Source organism: Sarcophilus harrisii, chromosome 1, assembly GCF_902635505.1.
Source record: "Sarcophilus harrisii chromosome 1, mSarHar1.11, whole genome shotgun sequence".
Classification (NCBI taxonomy): domain Eukaryota; kingdom Metazoa; phylum Chordata; class Mammalia; order Dasyuromorphia; family Dasyuridae; genus Sarcophilus; species Sarcophilus harrisii.
In genome coordinates this window covers 670,960,388-670,979,465 of record NC_045426.1, presented here as the reverse complement: position 1 = coordinate 670,979,465, position 19,078 = coordinate 670,960,388, and the positions used below count along the sequence as shown (strand labels likewise).

At 44.0% G+C, this 19,078-nt stretch overlaps 1 protein-coding gene and 1 long non-coding RNA gene across 8 annotated transcripts in view; one reads left to right on the top strand and one right to left on the bottom strand.

The window, feature by feature from the left end:
- Positions 1-19,078, bottom strand: part of LOC100924545 (mucin-16) — a 169,033-nt gene that overhangs the window by 115,969 nt on the left and 33,986 nt on the right. For 6 of the 7 annotated variants that reach the window (XM_031948281.1, XM_031948282.1, XM_031948279.1 and 3 more), the window contains 7 exons: positions 17,553-17,666; positions 12,522-16,361; positions 11,929-12,033; positions 10,497-10,655; positions 9,455-9,568; positions 5,234-8,617; positions 4,627-4,740 (listed from right to left, as the gene is read on the bottom strand). In XM_031948281.1, coding sequence (XP_031804141.1) covers positions 4,627-4,740; positions 5,234-8,617; positions 9,455-9,568; positions 10,497-10,655; positions 11,929-12,033; positions 12,522-16,361; positions 17,553-17,666 — 7,830 coding nt within the window. The remainder of the gene's footprint in view (positions 1-4,626; positions 4,741-5,233; positions 8,618-9,454; positions 9,569-10,496; positions 10,656-11,928; positions 12,034-12,521; positions 16,362-17,552; positions 17,667-19,078) is intronic. The other variant, XM_031948280.1, reaches the window with a different exon arrangement.
- Positions 1,140-18,048, top strand: LOC116420806. Its single transcript, XR_004231257.1, has 5 exons — positions 1,140-1,352; positions 2,642-2,769; positions 4,269-4,381; positions 11,315-11,541; positions 17,792-18,048. It is a non-coding gene; the product is annotated as an uncharacterized LOC116420806 (long non-coding RNA).

The window sequence follows — 19,078 nt, the reverse complement described above, 5'->3', positions numbered from 1 at the left end:
ACCCATGATAAAAATTTATCTACCTCCAAAGAGAAAACTGATGATCTCTGAATCCGACAAAAGCACATTTTTTGCTATTTTTATTTTTCTTGCTTTTTTGCAACATGGCTAATACAGAAATATGCTTTGCATGACTTGCAGTCATATACATGTGACATTTATATTATCATATGTTTCTTACTCTCAATGGGCAAGGGAAGGGCTGAATTTAAAAATGAATATTTAAAAAAAAAAAAAAGGACAGATGGATCCACAAACTGATAATATGAGACTTGTGAGGTACTATGAAAAATATGTTGTCCCTGTATGTACTTTTTGAAGGCCCCAAATCGTACTTTTCTGTTCCTTCTTCCCACATACTAGTTGCAGAAAACTCCCATGACAAAGTCCTTTCTCACCATCACAAAATCCTGACATTTGTTAGAATCACTGGAAATGTCAGCATTTCACTCCATTCCTGTCCCTCAAGAAGAGGAAAATGAGCTGGTATAAGGGTCACTAGATTTTACTCCAAGGCAGTAAACAATGTATCTGACCACTCAAGTGCAAAAATGGCTCAAAATAAAGATTCAAAGAGGAAAATGTCAAGAAAAGGAGATTCTTGTGGCCAAGTGGAGAGTGTTCTAGATCAGAAGTCAGTAAGATCTGCATTCAAATACAGACTCAGACACTAGTTTGGGTGACCTTGAAAGGATCACATAATCTACACTATGTCTGCTTCAGTTTCCTCATTTAGAAAATGGGGATCTAAAGTAACATCTGCTTTCCTGTGAAACTAAAATCAGATAATATGTATAAAACACACTGCAAACCTTAAAATGCTAACTATATTATCATCATCTTTAACCCAGAAAAAATTCTCATTTCCCTGATCCACCCATATTCCCAAGGACCACATCAATACCCCTTAAAGTGAAGTTTAATTAGGAGTCTGCTTACTTATGATCAAGGCAGAACTAGCAGGTTCATAGACTGGATTGGGGATTGGGGATTTGAGGAAGAGTTCAGGAAGGGTCCAACAAAGGTGGTAACAGCCATATTGGGAAAGCTTATTTATACCTGTAGTGAGGGACTGGTTGCCTAGCAGCAGACTTTGACATAGTTTCCATATTTGTATTGTTAGAAATTGTGACCTTTGACAGTGGAGATATCAAGGTCACAGCAGGGCTGAGCCCTGTTGCTGGAGCAATGTTGGGCCCCAAGGTAGCTGTACTTTGCCCTTCAAAAGACCTTGGGGTATCTATCTCTGATGCTAATGCAGTGACTGTAGGCAATTTTGTGAAAACAGAGGGGGCTGAGCTAGTCCCTATTCTCCAGTGATTTCTTGAGGTTGACAGAATGGACAGTGCTTGGTTAGTGCTTGGTACTCAGGGCCAGTGATATGTGTCCTGGGATTTTCTGAGGAAGAATATAAGATAAAGTTTCTCTGCCTTAGATAGTATCTATGGAAGTCTGGGTCTCTCCTAGTCCTGGGGGTCAGAATAAAAGCTGCAAAAGCTGGATCCTGCTCCAGAAGCTTCAAATGTAGTAAGAGAAAATGAGGATTCAGTGTTACTCTCCTGTAGAATTTTATGAATCACTAGATTTTGTGTCTCAGGTAGCTCAGACAGATCAAAGCAGTAAAACTTAAATCTGACCCAACATAGGCAGGGGTCACTGTGGTCGCCACACTTGGATGTAGAGCTTTTCTCTCTGAGTCCAAATCTCCTAAGTTTCTGAAATCTCTCAAACTAATATTAGGGGAAACTATATTTACAATATTAACTTCAATGACTAAGATGGCTAGAGAAAGCTTTGCAGTTTTCTCTAAGCCTACATATGGGATACAATTAGCCATTGTCTCCTCAAGCCAGTAGAGGTGATTGGTTACTCCAGGAGTACTGTGAGACAACGGAATTTTAGGGACAGGGAGTGGTCAGTGGGATTTTTTTTGCTCTCTGCCACTGTGGGATTTCAGGGCTAAGAGTGACCGTACAGGAAACAGGGATAACATTTTTGCTGAGGATCAGATTTGTGGTTGCAGAATCAGGGAGAGTTAAGCTTATATCCTTAGCCTTTATAGGCAGTCCACGACGAAGTTATTAGAGTTGAAGGAGAGACTGCCTTTGGCCTTATAGGAGTGGTGTCTGCTCCAGTGATGATGAGACCTATGACTTCAGCTAATGTAGAGCACCAGGGGACCCTTATTCTTGTTTCAAGCAGAGCCTCAAAGACACTAGTGATGGAAAGAGTAGATATTGGTGTGGTCCTTGATCATGCCAAAGATGAGTCTAGCTCTTTTTCAAGCCTAGTCTCTGTAGTACTTGGGGTATGGGATAGAAAGGTATAGACATCTGGCTCTGAGCTGGACCCTCTCACAGGACTTGACATGAAATTAGCCATGCTCTCTCAGCAGGATGAAACTTCTCTGGGATGAGTGTGCTGGCATCCTGTCTGGTCTATTGGTCTCTCACACTAGGATGCTAGTGGAAGCCAGACTGTTCTATAATTTTCCACTGTCCCTGGTTCTGAATTTAATCATTAGTGCAACAGAAGTTGCCCTTAGAAGGAGGTATGGGCTCCATGGGCTCTGGGATCGGAGGTTCAGCTGTGCTTGTCTAGACTCTAGTCATGGCAAAACTTGCTTGTTATCCCCCCACAGAAGATAAGGAGACATTCCTGGAGTAACTGGTTGTTTCAGTTAAGCTGAACAGAGAAGGAAGTGGAAGTTCTATCAGGCTGGAGAATTACTCCTGTGCTTTGGGACTGTATGTGTTCTCTGTGTTTCTGGTGAGTCTGTATTCTCTGGTAAAATACTAGAGACTGTTTTACCTTCTGCAAAACCAAGAAAATGCTTATATTCCCTCTACCACCTGTTGGGATTATACAACTGGAAGCAGTGAAGGATAAGGTAGTTAAATCTGGCTCTATTCCTGCCTGAACATTCCATGTCACTATTAAGGTCTTTAAAGGATCACTGGATCCTGGGCTAACTGAGCTATGCTGGAGTCCAGGAGCATTGGAGGTTTATAGTCCCCTTGATTACTCCAGAGACTCCCTCAGGAAGAATTGATGTTTCTATGGGGAAAGATATTGTTCTTCTGTGTGTCTCAAGTCTGAGTCCCTTATTGACCTTGACCACAGAAAGAAGAGAGCCCCAGGTAATTGTACCTGTAGTGATTTCCCTAATAACTATCTCTTGCATGCTCTGCAACAGAATCTGTCGCTGTGGAGCATGGGGGTGCTGGTAGACACTGTTAATTCCTCTGTCACATCAGACCCACTAACTCTCTTCAGTGTTACTATACTCTTGTTGGAGAATCTTGGGGCCAGAGTAGTTGGTGGTTATGTGAGGAGGTTTGGTGAGACTTTGGCAGGGATATCCATTTTCTTTCAGCAGGATTCTTTATTTTCTAAGGATAACACCTGATCCCTAATGCTTCACTTCATCCATCATGGGCACTTGATCCTTTACATTTCCATCAACTTTGTTAGGGACTTTAACCTACACTCTGACCATCTCTTCTATACTCTCATCATTGCCCTGAAGTCCACATCAAAGACTAGTCCTGCAAGATTCATGTTTAATTCCTATAAAGTCTGCCCTGGATTTTCACAGTACTTATCAGTAACTGCCTCTCCTGGTCTATGTCATGAAATCCAAGGTTATTGTTTTACTCTGTACACTCAACCAGGTGCATTTACTTTCATCTTCCAGATATTCTCCAGCTCTGGAACTATGATTAAATTTTGTCAATTCTCCTCCAATGTAGTATGTCCACATAGTCTCCTAGGCCTTCATTCACCATCCCTGTACCATGCAAGATTAAATTCCCCCTCACTGGCTACCACTTCTTCACATGTGTTGTCTTCCTTATTAGAAAGCAAATTCCTTGAAGACAGGAGTTATCTTTGCTTTTGTGCTTATAGCCCCAGCTCTTAGCGTAGTGCTTGGTGGAGACTAAGCATGTAATAAATGTTTGGGGTTTTTATTCATTCATCACTGCTTCCCCATGGAAAGCCACACTAATATTGAATTTTAATTATATTGGATGGATGCTTAACTGAAGTTCTTCTAGCATCCAAAAAACACATGGACCATGGAGCCAGACTCAGAGAGTCTGTATGGATAATACAAATGATACAATGATCAATAAGCATTTAGCAAACATAATCTATGTGCCAAACACTGTGCTAGGTATTAAGGATGAAAAGATAAAGAGGAACCATTTGGTCCCTGTCCTTGTGGAAATGACTATTCTAACAAGACAAAATGTAACCTTTTCTAGCATCAGGAAGAGTTGGAAGTTTCCAATGCCTATGGTGGCTCCAGATGTCTCAGATGAACTGACGAAGTTTCTGTGGGAGAGGATATGGTTCTTTCTGTGTTTCTCATGCTTGAGTAAGTAAATATACGGTTCCCAACTAGCTATTCTTTCAGAGGCTACACCCCGGGAATTGGGGTGTAGGGGAGAACAGCTAGAAGATATGGTCATGATTTAAAAACCCCTTCCTGAACTCTTATTCTCAAACTTTGAAGATGAATCATCTCTTAAATAATCTCATACTTTATTTATAAAACTGAGATACAAGGTCATAAAGATGTGACCTTCCAACAGGGGAGACAGAAAGAAGGTATCTACTTGCCTGTGGGAATAAGAGTGGACCTAGGTATCAGGGGACCTCTGGTGAGTGCTGCTATGCTTCCTGGTACTCCATGGCCTGAGGCATGTGTGACCGGCACAACACCAGCATCACCACCTGCAGGGAGAGATGAGGGGAGAGGAGAGCCCAGAGCTCAGTCATGTCATTATTAGTGAGCACAAAAAGAGAAATACATTGTTGCCACCGAGTATAAAATCCCAAAATTTACATGCTTTCTCAGACTTCTTCCCACACGACAAAAAACTTTTTTCCTTCCAAAGCACTGACTCACTAGTGGATAATCCATATAATTTAGACTTAGAAAATCAGGATCTCACCAATGAGAAAAGGAGAATCACTTTAGCACAGAAACTGTGAAACTGCCCTCCCATAGAAATGGGTGACCACATTGATTCAATAGATATGGCACTAAGGAAAAGGCTCTAAAGTGAGCCAATAGAAGGCTAAAGAGCGAAAGGACAAGGAAAGAAGATTCCTTCCTGCCTTTTACAAAGGCATTAGACCTCCCCTCCCTGGACAAACCCCATCCATTTCCATTAGGGCCACACCCCAAACGCCTCCAAGGGAAGCTTAATTAAAATATGCTTACTTGTGAACAGGGTGGAAGTGGAAGGTACTTGAGCAGAAACAGAGGCTGTCTCTGCTCTGGAACTGCTATTTTCTGTGGCCATGGGGGTTGGGCTTGGAGATGCTATGGAGACTTCCTGTGTTCTAGATGGAGGCAGGCTGACATCTAGAGTTGGTGTCTCCCCTGAGCTCCTCACAGACTCTGTAGTAAGGCCAGCTGACCCTGAGTCCTCCAATGGGGAAGTCTTTTCAGGGGCACCTGTTATTGTCCAAGTCTCAGGAGTAGTTAAGGCAGAAGAAGGGCCCGGACTTGAACTTGGAGATTCATGGATGGGACTGTGAGTTCCTCTTCCTTGGGAGGATTCCTCCACCGTGATATCAACCAGACTGGAAGTTGTTTCTACTTTTGAGGAAGGGCTGGCTGCCCAAGGTGGTAAATTAGACCCAGTTTCCATATGCACGCTGACAGGAGTTGTGGTCTTTGACAGTGGGGAGATAAAAGTCATAGCAGGGTCTCTACTAATTGCTAGAACAGTTGTGGTCTCCAGGATAGACATGCTTTGACTTTCAAACCCTTCGGTGCTTGTCCATGGTTCTGAAGAAGTGACATCAGAAAGCATTTTAGAAACAAAAGTAGCTGAGCTGGTGCCTGTTTCAGGTAATTCCTCAGCTGGCAAAGTGGACGGTGCTTGATCAGTGCTTGTTACCCTCTCAGGACTAGCATCATGTGTCATGGGGCTTTCTGAAGGAGATAACAAAGTGGGATAGTTTCTGCTGGCCTCTGTTCCTGGGATGGTGCCTTTGGAAGCCTGGCTCTCCTCCAACTCTGAGACTGGAGTGGAATCTGTTATGATCACTGATTTTGTGGCCTCAGTTGCAGTAGAAGACCAAGGGAATTCTGTATCACTCTCCTGTGGGACTTTGGTAAGGATTAATGGACTTTGAGTTTTGGGTAGCTTAGCCTGGGTCACGGCAGCCGGACTTGAATCTGATCCAATATGGACAGGAGTCACTGTAGCCATCCCTGGTGACATGGAGGAAGGGCTTATATCTCTGGGAGTCATGGCCTCAGAAATTTTTGTAGTCTCTGCTGGACTTGTGGTAGAAGGAATGGCTGAGCTCATTTCAGCTCCTGTGTTGAACTCTGGAGAAGCTGAGGTGATGCCTTCTATCGCTCTGCCTGTAATAGTACTTTCTGTAGTCTCTCTGGTTAAGGAAGTCAGAGGAAGCTCAGAGGTCTTCTCTAAGTCTGCATGTGGAACACCATGAGTAGTCTCCAAGGGAATTGAGCCAACAGAGGTGATCAATGAGCCTACGGGATTAGTATCTGAGGACACTGGAACTTTAATAGAAATTGTGGTCAGTGGGGACTTTGTACTTTTCTCTGGTACCGTACTTGGGAGTTCAGGTCTGAAAGTGACCATAGGGGAGAAAGGGACGATGTCTGTGATTTTAGTGCTAAAGATGAGACTTGTGGCATCAGTCCTGGAGGCAGCTGAGCTCATGTTCTCAGTGAAGGGAGTAACTCCAGGTGAGGTTATAGGAATTGAAGAAGAGATGCTACCTGTTCCAGTGATGGTGAGAGTCCTCGTTTCAGCTGTGGTAGATGAGGGGGAAACTGTTCTTGGTCCAGAGAGAGCCACAGAACTGGTATTGGTGGTAGGAAGCAGGGCTGAACTCATTTGAGTTTCTGTACTGTGCTCTGTAGGGACCATAGAGATGTTGCCAGTCATCTTGGCTGTGGAAGTATTGTCTGTGCCCTCTGTGGCCAATGGGAGACCCGAGGTCCTCTCTGAGTCTCTATTTGGGATTCCATGTGTGGTAGTCACTTGCATTGAGTCAGTAGTGGTACCTGACATATTTGGTATTTCTCCCATAATAGAGGCTGAGGACACAGGAGGTCCAAGTGAAGGAGTGATCAGGGAAACACTTGTGCTACTCTCCTCCACTGTCCCCAGAAATTCTTGGTTGGTAGTATCTTTAGGATAACGAGAAGTCATATCTGTGACCCTTATGCTTTCAGTCCTGGGAACATTGGAGCTCATGTCCTCAGCCTTGTAAGTGCCCTCAGATAAAATGACTGGGGATGGAGGAGAAAAGGTCTGTGGCAAAGTAGACATAGTATCTTTACCAATCATGGTGATATCTGTGGTTTCAGCCGAGGTCAAGGACCAGGGAACCCTTGTTCTTATTCCAGGCAGAGCCTCTGAGATAGTGGTGATGGAGACCACAGGTGCTGGTGTGGTTAATATTGAGGACAAGTCTGTCTCTCCTCTAAGCTTGGTCTCTGTAGCAATATCTGGGGTATGGGATGGAGTGGTGTAGACAGCTGGTTCTGGGCTAGACCCTCCCACAGGACTTGGCATGAGGTTAGCTGTACTCTCAGCAGGATGAAACTTCCCTGGGCTGAGTGTGCTGGTATCTGAGGCTGCAGTGCTGCCTGGTCTGCTGGTCTCCCTCACTGGGGTGCTGGTGGAGTCCAAACTACTCTGTAACTTTCCACTGTCCATGGTGCTGAATTCAGTCACTGGTGCAACAGAGGGAGTGCCCTCCTCAGGAAATGTGGGCTCTGTGGACTCCAGGGTAGGAGGTTCAGCCGGGCTTGTCATGCCTTCCACAAAGGGTGAGGGGACAGTCCTAGCATAGCTGCCTCCTTCACTTAGATGGGCCTGAGAAGAGGTGAAGCTTCTGTCAGGCTCTCCTGGGCTTGTAGAATGAATCTGCTCTGTCTGAGTGATTCCAGGAGTGTCTGGCAAAGTGCTAGAAACTGTTTTATCCTCTCTTGGACCTTCTGTAGACACCAAGAAAATGCTTGTGTCCCCTCCAACAGATGTTGGAACGATGCTGGAAACAGTGGAGGACAGGGCAGCTGACCCTGGCTCCGTTACAGTCTGAACATCCTGCTGCTCTGGGGGGGTTTCCTTCATGGGCAAATCTGGGTTTGGCGTGGTTTCTTTATCACTGGTGGCTGCAGGAATTGAAGATGGAGGCAAAATGGAGCTGATTTCCATTCTTGGGGCTGAGGTAGTGATATGGATGGAGTCAACTGGAGTGGGCCATGGAGTCAGAGTGGTACTGTCACTCTCTCTAGGAGATTTTTCTGATACAAGTGTGTCCGAAAGGGATGTAGAAGAAATCTTCTCAGTTGGGTTGACCTTTAAGGGACCATCAGAGACTGTGCTGGCTGTCGGTTCTGCCAGAGTCATGGAAACTGTGGGGCTTCCCGCCTCCATGGTCACTCCAAGAGATGTCTCAGATGGAGTTGAGGCTTCGGTGGGAGAGTGCATGGTTGTCCTGTGTGTTTCAGGGCTGAGGTCACCTGTCACAGTGGCCACAGTGAGAAGGGAAGCCTGAGTAGTTGTTGTAGCTGGCATAGTCTCCACGGTGAATGTCTCTGTTTCAGCATCTGAAATGGAATCTCTCATAGTAGAACCAGTCATGGGAGTGTTGGTGGACTGTGCTGATTCTCTTTCCAAGTTAGACCCACTCATATTCTTCAATGTTACTATGCTCCTGGTAGAGAATCCTATGACCAGAGCATTTGGTTGAAATGTGCCTAAGAGTTGATGGGATAAGTTTGGGGTCATTTGGAAATTGCCTGTTAAAGACTACTTCCTTCTTGGGAAAAACAATGAAATCCCAACTTCTCACATTACTTTCCAATGTTCAGCTTTCTCCCCGACAAGAATTTTCAATAACAAAAAGGATTCTGCACAGATCTATGATTCTAGGGTGGGTGGCCACTATTAGAATTATTAAATAATAAGAGATCAGTGCCGTAGGCAGATCTCCCTGACTTCTTGGCACAAATCTAGGGATCCAGGCTCAGACAGTCTGCCTGCCTAATGGATACGTGTTCTTGTCAAAAATCAAAAGCATTAACTACTCTTTATGTGCCATTCATTTGGGGGCTTTAGGTGTCCTGGAATGCATAGACAAGAATGAAAAAGACTCTTGCCTTCCTATGGCTGACTTTTATCAGGGAAGTAATATGTGTGCATGCAAGTGAATACAAGAAAAATACCAAATTCCTAGTAGTTCTTCATTTTTTTTATCGCAACATACTTCAGTGCAGAAAATAATGTGGCAGATGAAGCTGCCAAATTTTGCACTCTAATTATAAATTCCCCTATCAGTGTCTGCTCTCAGACTGAAGATGAGTCCATATCTTGTCTCAAAACTGGGGGAAAGACCCAGAAGGGTGAATACCAGCACAGGAGAAATAAAAGAGGTATTTACTTACCCATAGGGTCTACAGTAGATTCAGGTTCCAGAGGGCCCCTGGTCAGTACTTCCTTTTCTCCTAGTGCTTCATGGACTGGGATATGTGTGACAGGCACTACAGCAACCTCACTACCTGTAGGATCAAGTAAGTGTACATATCACAGTGAAGGGAGTAGAAAAGACAATATATTATCTCCATATGTTCTGACTGTAAACTCCAAAATATGTGCTTTCTTTACTTCATCCTTTACACAGCAGAGTGTTCCTCTATTGTCCCACTGTCTCACTTATCTACAATCTCTGCTTGGCTACTGACTGTTTCTCTACTACTCCATCTGCAAAAACAAAAACAAAAATCTTCACTTTACCCATTTGTCCCCAATAGCTATTATTCCTTACCGCTCCTTCTTTTTCTGTTCAAAGTCCTTGAGATACTTTAGGTACCTCACCATTAAAATGAAATCATCCTCTCAATGTTATCAACAGTCTTTTAATTGCAAAACCAAATGATCTTTTCTCAATATTTCTGAAGCTTTTAATACTATTACCCCATTTTCATGAATACTCTCTTCTCTTTAGATTTTTATGGCTTAGTGTTTCTCTGGGATGATTAGCCTCATAGACAAATCTGGGCTTGACTCAATCTCTGTGACATTGATGGCTACAGTAAGTTGAGATTAAAGATAAAATGTAGCTGATTTCACTTGCTATAACTCAGACAGTGGTATGGGAAGAATCAACTGGAGCAGGCCATGGGATAAAGGTGTGTTGGAACTCTCTAGGGGCTGTTTCTGCTATAGATGTGTCTGCATGGAAAATGGAAGAAATTGTCCAATCTGGACTGATTTTGAAGGGATCACAGTTACCTGTGGTGGCTGTGGAATCCAATAGAGTCATGGAAACTGCAGGGTTTACAATGCCCATAGTAACTCACACTAGAAGTTAGTGTGAGATCCCTTCAGGGAACTGAGGTTTCTATAAGGGAATATGTGGTTGACCTGTGTGTCTCAGGCCTAACGCCACCTGTTAGAGTGGCCATAGCGAGAACATGGTTATTATACCTGGAGTTGTCTCCATGACAACTATTTCTGTTGTAGTGTCTGGAATGGAATCTCTCACAGTAGATCCAGTCATAGGAGTGCTGGTGAAATCTGCTGATTCTTTTTCCAGGTCTGACCCACTCACATTCTTCAATGTCACTGTGCTTCTGGTAGAGAATCCTGTGACCAGAGCAATTGGTTGAAGGGTGTGTGTAAGGGTTGACGGGGGAGTTTGGAATCATTTAGACAGATTCCCATTGCCTCTCAGTAAGGCTCCTTCTGTATGAAGACAGATCCCAATCCCTCACACCTCATTTTGCCCATATTCTTTAGTTGAGCTCAATTCTTGAACAAGCCTCCTTTTTAGTCTAAGGATTCTACCACAGATTGCTACATACTGCTATGCTATAACCATATTAGTGTGACCATATTAGTTTATGAAACACCCCTCTGAATGAACCATGTCAAGATTCCTTTTTAGGTCATGTAAATTCCAGGAAAGCTTATGAAATAGAGATAAGAAAGAACTTATGTTTAACTGCAGTTCTACTGATATCTAGGGCAGGGGCATTAATTAGGATAGAAAATTAACCTAGGTTCAATTGATGGATATCTATCTTAGTCCCAACCAAACCTTTTCCAAAGTTGTTATACCACATGCTTCATCAAAAAAAGAAATGGGAGAGGAAATGTTATGGAGGATTTCAAAGGAATGTGATTTAATCTACATCTTTAATGCTTGCTCCTTATGAGATTTTGGGCAAAGGTCCACTCTGGGTCTCCATTTACTCTATTTTAGGACATCTGCACTAGTTGACTAAGGTCCCTTCAATTTCTAGATATATGATTCCAGAGGACAAGTGGGATGGTGAAGCGTATCAAAGCCATATCCATATAAGCATCTGTTGAAGGAACTGAGGAAACTTTAACTCAGAGAAGTGATGGCTCAAAGAGGGCATAATGACTGTCTTCAAGTATTTGGATGATTCTTGTTCGGATGGTGTATTTCACTTTCTTGGGTTATCTCCTGAGGCCAGAACAAAAGCAATGGATTCAAAATGCAGAGGTAAATTTATGCTTGATGTCAGAAAATAACTTTCTAACAGTGAGAGCTGCCCCAAAGTGAGAGACGTGGTGGGTTCTCCTTCAGGTGATGTCTTCGAGAATAAGATATGCTGCACTGGAGATACTTGTTGGCTAGGCTGGAGTGGGGGTTCTCCTGTAGTTATGAGTGGACTGGATAATTACTCACATCTCTTCCAAATATAAAATTTCCTGATTCTCGTCCTACAATCCTTGATAGCTTGAAACCTAAGCCAAAACCCCACTCTCAGAAGCCCATTCTTCTGAAGTTACAAAGATGAACCAATGAGTCATTGCCAAAGATCAGGAAATGAGACCCCAGAAAAGTGGAACCCCCAACAGAGGAGAGATAGAGGAGCCACCCACTGACCTGGGGCACTGACAAGGGACACGGGTATCAGGGGTCCATTTGTCATGGTTGCAGTGCCTCCTAGAACTTCATGATCAGGAATATGGGTGTCAGGCCCCAAATCACCTGCAGGAAGGTATAAGGGAAGGTTGCCCAGGGATCAGTCACGTCAGATTACTAGGACACCCAAAGGAAATACATTGTCCTTACTGAGTGGAAACCCCAAACTACATGCCTTCTATTTTTTCTTCCTTCTTACTGGCTAATGGAAGTTTCTCCTCCAAAGCATTACTTCAGTACCAAACAGTCCCATTATATCTTAAAATAACTGGGAATATCTTAATTTTAGCAACAAGAAATCAAAAAATCTTTGATTTTTTGACCTAAGACCTGAGACCACTAGACAATCTTCTCACTGGGAGATAAGATAAGACTAGAACGATTATACTGATCTAACAGATACTAAAGTAGCCCAAAACACACATCCAAAGAGAAACCAATTGGCTATGATATTAATGTCTTTGCCCAGATGTGATTCTCATTCTACTATAGATTCCACCCATCCATCTCCTCCAAAGCCTCATCAACATCCCCTTAATTTGGAGTCTGCTTACTTGTGAACAGAGTGGAGCTGGCAGGTACCAGAGCAGAAACAGAGGCTATTTCTGCCATAGCACTGTTGCCCTCTGGGGCTGTTGATGCTGGGGAAGGAGGTGATGATGTCCAGGCTTCCTGTATTCTTGCTGGAGACAGAGTGACAGCTAGAGTTGTTTCCACTGACCCTGCAATAAAGGTGGCTGTCCCTGATCCTTCCCTAGAGGGAGCAGTCCCAGGGGGACTGGAGCTTATCAAGGCTGCAGAAGTGGTAACAGTAGGAGAGACATTTAGGCTTTGACTTGGAGAATCATGGACAGGGCTGGCAGTCACTGTTTTTGCAGAGGGCTCCAGGGAAATATCACCTAACATAATGTCATTTAGACTTGGAGAACTTGTTTTTATTGGTGATGAGGCAGCGGAACTTGACATGCTGATAGAAGTTGTGGCCTTTGACTGTGAAGGGATCAAGGTCACAGCAGGACTGGTCCCCACTGCTGGAGCTGTGCCGGCTTCCAGGGTAGCTGTGCTCTGATTTTCAGATCTTTGAGCACTTGTCTTTGGTGCAGTGATTTCAGAAAGCATTGTGGAAATAGAGATTGGTGAAGAAGTGCCTGCTGCCAATGATTTCTCAGTTGGTAAAGTGGATAGTGCCAGAGAAGAACTTGCTACTCTCTCAGGACTAGTAGTTTGTGTTCTAGGACTTTCTAAGGAAGATGACAAAGTGGAATAGGTCATGTTGACCTCTGAGCCTGAGATGGTACCTGTGGAAGCCTGGATGTTCTCCAGTTCAGAGGCCAGAGTAGGAGTTGTTATGGTCCCTGTTCCAGTGGTCTCAGCTTCAGTAGGAGACAAGGGAGATTTTGTGTAACTTTCCAGTGGAACTTGGGTGACTATTGCTCTTTGAGTTTCAGATGGCTCAGCCCGAGTCACAGAAGTCAGACTTGATCCTTGTCCAAAATAAGAAGGGATCATTGTGGTCACAACAGCCTGCTGGGTGGCAGGACTTATCTCCCTGGGAAACATGGGCTCAGAACTTGAGATCTCTTCTGAAATGGTGCCAGGAGAAAGGGTGATGTGCACTTCAGTTTCTGGGTTAGGCCCTGGAGCATCTGATATTTCTCTCATCACCATGTCTGTGTCAGTGCTGGCTGTGGCCAGAGGGAGATTTGAGCTCATTTCTGAATGAGTTGTAAGCCCCCAGGAAGCTGAATCAGCAAGGGTGCTCAATTGGCTTGTTCTTTCAGAGGTAATATCTGCTAAAACAGGAGTTTTAGAAGAAGTGGTGGTCAGTGGGACATCTGTGCTGTTCTCTGTCACTATACTTGGGAGTTCAGGACTGAGTGTAGTTACAGGAGAGAGAGGGATCATGTCTGTGACCTTGCTGCTGAAGGCGAGATTTGTTTTTTCAGTGATAAGGGTAGATGAACTCATGTCCTCAGCCATCTGGGTAACCATAGATAAGCCTACTGGAGTTGAAGGAGGGAGAGTCTGTGGCCAAATAATAGTGGTATCTGATCTAGTGGAGGTGAGCATTACAGCTTCAGTTGTAGCAGAGTGCTGTGGAATGGCTGTGCTTTGTTCAGGGACAGCCATGGAGCTGCTGACACCGGGAGATAGGGTTGAGTGAATCTTATTTCCTGGAGAAAACATCTCTCCCATAACTACAGTTGTGAAAGTGTTGGCTGTTGTCACCATAGCCAAGGTGGTCAAGGGAAGATCAGAGCTCATCTCTGTGTCTGTCTGTGGGACACTATAAGCCATAGTCTCTGGGGAAGTTCTATCAGCAGAGATGCTCAGAGGACCTGTAACAGCTAGTGAGGACATGGGACGTTGAAGTGACACAGTGGTCAGTGGGGCTCCTGTACTGTTCTCTGCCTCTGTACTTAGAAGCTCAGGACTGTCAGTGATCATAGAAACAGGAGCTCTATTTGTAACCTCACTGCTTTTGATGAGACTTTCTGTCCCAGGAGCAGCTAAACTCATGTCGTCAGTAGTAATCTTGGAAGTAATCCCAGATAAGGCCACAGAAGCTGAAGAAGAGTCCGTCTGTGGTGATGATGTGGTAATATCTGCTCCAGTGGGGATGAGATCCATGGATTTAGCTGTGGTGGGGGACTGGAAAATGAGTGTGCTTTGTTGAGGGAGATCTTTAGTGCTGCTACTAGGAGGTTGGACTGAGCTGACTTGAATATCTATGGCGGGCCATAGAGGAACTGAAGACATCCCTTCCATCTCCATGGCTGTGACAGTGCTAGCTATGGCCACCATGTTCAAAGTGGTTAAGGGAGAATCTGAGGTCCTCTCTAAGTCTTCAGGCGGGATACCCTGAGTCGTCATTTCCCTTGTAGTTGAGCCAGTAGAAATGCTCAATAGTTCTGGTCCTCCAGTAGTGGTGGCTGAGGATCTGGGTGATTTAAGTGATAAAGTTGTTGATAGGACACCAGTGCTGCTCTCTGCCAATGTCTTTGGGTGCTCAGGGCTATGAGTGGTCCCAATAAAAGGAGGAACAATGTCTATGACCTTGTTGCTTTGTATGAGACTTGTACTGTCTGCACGAGGAGAAGCTGAGCTGATGTCCTCAGGTATGTGGATAATCCCAGATGAAGCTGTGGTGGATAATGAACTGAGGATTTTTGGCCAAGTAGAGGTGCTGCTCAGCCCAGTCATGGTAAGAGATGTGCTTTCAGATGTGGTAGAAGATGAGGTGCTAATTGTTCTTTCTTCTGTAGGAGTCACAGAGCTACTACTGGTAAAAGTATCTTCAGCTGCCATTGTTGATACAGGGGTCAAAGCTGTTTCAGTTCCAAGTCTGGGCCCTGTGGGAAGGAGAGTGGCAAAGCTTTCTGGTCCTGTGCTAGATTCTCTAGTAGGACTTGCCTGGAGGTCAGCTGAGGTTTCAGCAGAAAAAATTGTGCTGGCAGCTGATCCTATAGAACTACCTGCCATACTCATCTCAAGCACAGGGGTGATTGTGGAGACCAAACTACTACCCAGATGCCTGTTATCATGAGTGGTCAAATTTCGGATCTCTTCTGGACTGGCACTAGGAGGAAAAGCTGTGTCTGTAATCACTGGTTCATTTGAACTGGTCACTCCCTCAGGATGTGAGGTTTTAGTGGGTTCAGTAGCAGGAGGTGCAGTTTGGCTTGTTGGGGCTCCTGTCCCAAGAGATGAGTTAGTTGTGGAGTGGTTGTCTTCCTGTCTTACATCATGGAAGGCAACAGTAGATGTTATCTCTGGCCATGGAAGAGTTGAGGGTTCCATGGAATGTGTTTGCTCTTTGGGTGTTGCCTGGGGTTTATATGTACTCTCCACAGAGGAAACAGATAATGTTATGAGCCCACTTTTCCCTTCTGTGGATGCCAAGGAGGCACTTGTGCCTCCTGCATCAGCACTTGGGATGGTGTTTATGGCAGGAGTTGGCCAAGCAGCTGAACCAGATTCTGTTCGTGTCTGGGTGTCTGACTTCTCTGGGGTTGTGGTCTCAGCTTGCATTGGAGTTGGTGCAAGACTTTCCCCTGTTTCTTTCGCAGGTGTTGGTGAAGGAGAGGAGGACAGGGAAGCAGGGGGGATGATGCCCATTCCTGAAACTGAGAGAGTTGTCTGGAGAACATCTGGTGGAATTGACCTTGATATTGGTTCCGTACTCGTGCTCTCCATGGTAGCCATGGTAGTTCTAGATGTGATCACTGGGAGAGGAGAGGAAAGTGTCCCAGGCAGGTTGGTTTTTAATACAATACTTGAGTCAGAGGTAGCTGTGGGATCAATTGAAGTCAAAGGGAGCAAGAGGCTGCTGGTACCCATGTTCACTCCTTCGGACGTCTTGGGCACAGTGGTTCCTATTGAAGCAGTGGTTCCTATTGAAGAAAAGTTAGATTCTGTAGGTGTCTCAATTCGTTGGTTACTTGTACCAATAGGTACGTAGTAGCTGGTGGGCGGAGTAGGAGGAAGTGTCTCCATGGCAACGCCTCTGTTGAAGTATTTGAAAAAGAAGCTCTAATAGAGCTGATCACAGAAATGATGGTGAGCCCCAGAGAATCTCAGGATATGGGACATGAGTCCCCTGACTGGGTGCTTTTGCTGGGGAATGTTGCGATTGAGCAGTTGGTTGGGACGTGCAAGGATATAGGGAAGGAAACAGGGAAGATTATTCATCCTCATTTCTATTCAATAAACCAATTCCTTCTTGAAAAACCATCCTCAACCCTTCACTTTCTCTTTCAATGGTTCACATGGGAACCTCTTCCCTGTGAGTAAGATTATTAACCAAAGGACCATGACTGTTGCTACTCTGGGGAGACGACATTGATCAATGAAAGGATTCACAATCCCACAGAGGAGTCATGCTCTATCCCAAGACTGATATTTTGAATCCTTAGAATCTCCTGATCTCACAAAAGGTTAGAGAATGAATGCATGCATGCATGAAGAACAAATGAATGAATTGAATGAGAGGGGAAAGCATTTACTGAGGGACATAAACTTTCATTTTTTAATCCCCTTGATATCTAATCCAGAAACATGGAACAGGGAACTGACCTGTTACAGACTTCATCCAAAATTCCAGAAATTAGCTTGCTTAAATAAAGTCTTAGGTAAGGAAAGGTCTCCAAACCAAAAAAATCATTATCTTTGACATGTAGCTACCAGCCTCCAGTTTTCATTAGAAGTTTACCAAACATAATAATATTCTGAAAGGATATGGTCTGTTCTTATCAATATCCTTGCTTTATTCCAAATGAGTTCTAATAGAGGGGAAAACAGGGAATGTAATAAATGTTCAGGCACAAATGGCCTCTAGTTGAACTGCAGAAGGATGCCTATCTTAATCATACCCGAAATATTTTTCCCAAAGAGAAGAGAAGCATACTTAATATGCTCAGGGAAAGAAATCAAGAAAGCAATTACTGCCACATGGACCTTGATGCCATACTCTTCTTTCAGAGGTCGCTTCCTTTCAGTCTCTGGAGGTGATTCATTCCATTAACTCCAAAGAGTAGAAGAAACATTCATTCAGTAGAGAAAATAGAAAGGAGGATTCTACTTACCTGTAGTACTGAGGGTGTCTATGAGTGCTGGAGGACTACTTGTCAGTGCTGCAAGGCCTTCTGTCTCTCCTTGGTCTGGGATTTGTGTGATGGGCATCACATCGGGCTCTTTGCCTGCAGAAGGGAATGAGGGGAGGGGCCAGAGGATCAGTATGTCTAACTCACGGTGTACATGAAAACAAATACATTGTACCCTGTGGACTAACTTCTGTTATTTATTATTACTACCCTGATTCTAGGAAAGGTCCACCTTTCAATACTATAGTTCAAATTTGGACAATTCCATACTTGCCTAAAGATCATCAGTCTTCATCAACAAGAAGGAGAGCATCAAAGACCACTAGAACACCCTCGTGTGCATTAATTGACTTAACAGAGAGAGTTTTGAAGTCAGGGTCCCAAAGTAGTCCAAAATAAAGAGATCCAAAGAAGAAAAGGCCAGGTGAGAGAATTCACCAATGAGGTAACAATGGTGCAATAAAAGGATCTCTGGTAATAGAAAGACCTAGATCTGGATTCAGTTTCTCGACTTGGGATACTTACTACAGGTGTGTAAACATTGGGCAAACTGATTACTCCTCTATTCCTCAGTTTCCTCATCCACAAAATGAGGGATTTGAGAATCATCACCATAGAAATGGTAATTCAATCCACAGGAGCTTCTGAGATCACCAAGTCAAGTAGTTAGGGGAAGAAGAGAAGAGGGCCCAGCACAAAGCTCTGAGGGACACCTATGATTAGAGAGTATGATCATCCCCTCCGAGAACTCTCCATTTCTAACTTGGGATGTCAGCTGGGTAACATTTAAATTCATTTAAATGATCACACAGGGAGAGGGGGTACCTAATTCCAAATGTCCACTTACAAAGCAAGCTGCCAAAAATCTTAAAATCCCTAGGAAGCTCCCAGAGCCTAGAGCCCATGGCTGATCAGTAGACAAGGTCCATCTTCACAGAAGAAAAAGGTGACTGTCAAAGATAATTGATTTTTTTTTTATTTTGGAAACTTCCTATGATTAGAGGGGATCCAGTGAAGGAGATTGAGGAACTATCAGAGAGGTAGGAGGAGAACCAAGAGAAAGCAATGTTCTGAAAATCTTAAGAGAGAAGAGAGAATAAAGAGACCATTACTATCTATGCAACCCTGGACAAGGCACCTACATGTTCAGTCACAATTTCCTTATCTGCAAAATGGAGTTAATAATAACATCTACCTTTCACAGGGTTCTTGTGAGGATCAAATAAAACAGTATATGTAAATCACTTTACAACATCTTGGAAGTTTTAAACACACATACAGATGCAGACTTACAGGACATCCCAAAAAGTCTTAGTGCTGGATGGTTCAATTAACCTCTTAGTGTTTCTAGTAGCTGAAGTCAAACCTGATGCAGCATTAGTTTCTGTATCCCTGATCAAGGTGGCTTTTGGAATAAAGGAGTTGTCCCTGTGAATGCTCTGCCTTTGGAGGAGGCTGGAATCTTCCCCACACTGGTGTTTGGGTGGTTCAATTAACCTAATTTAACC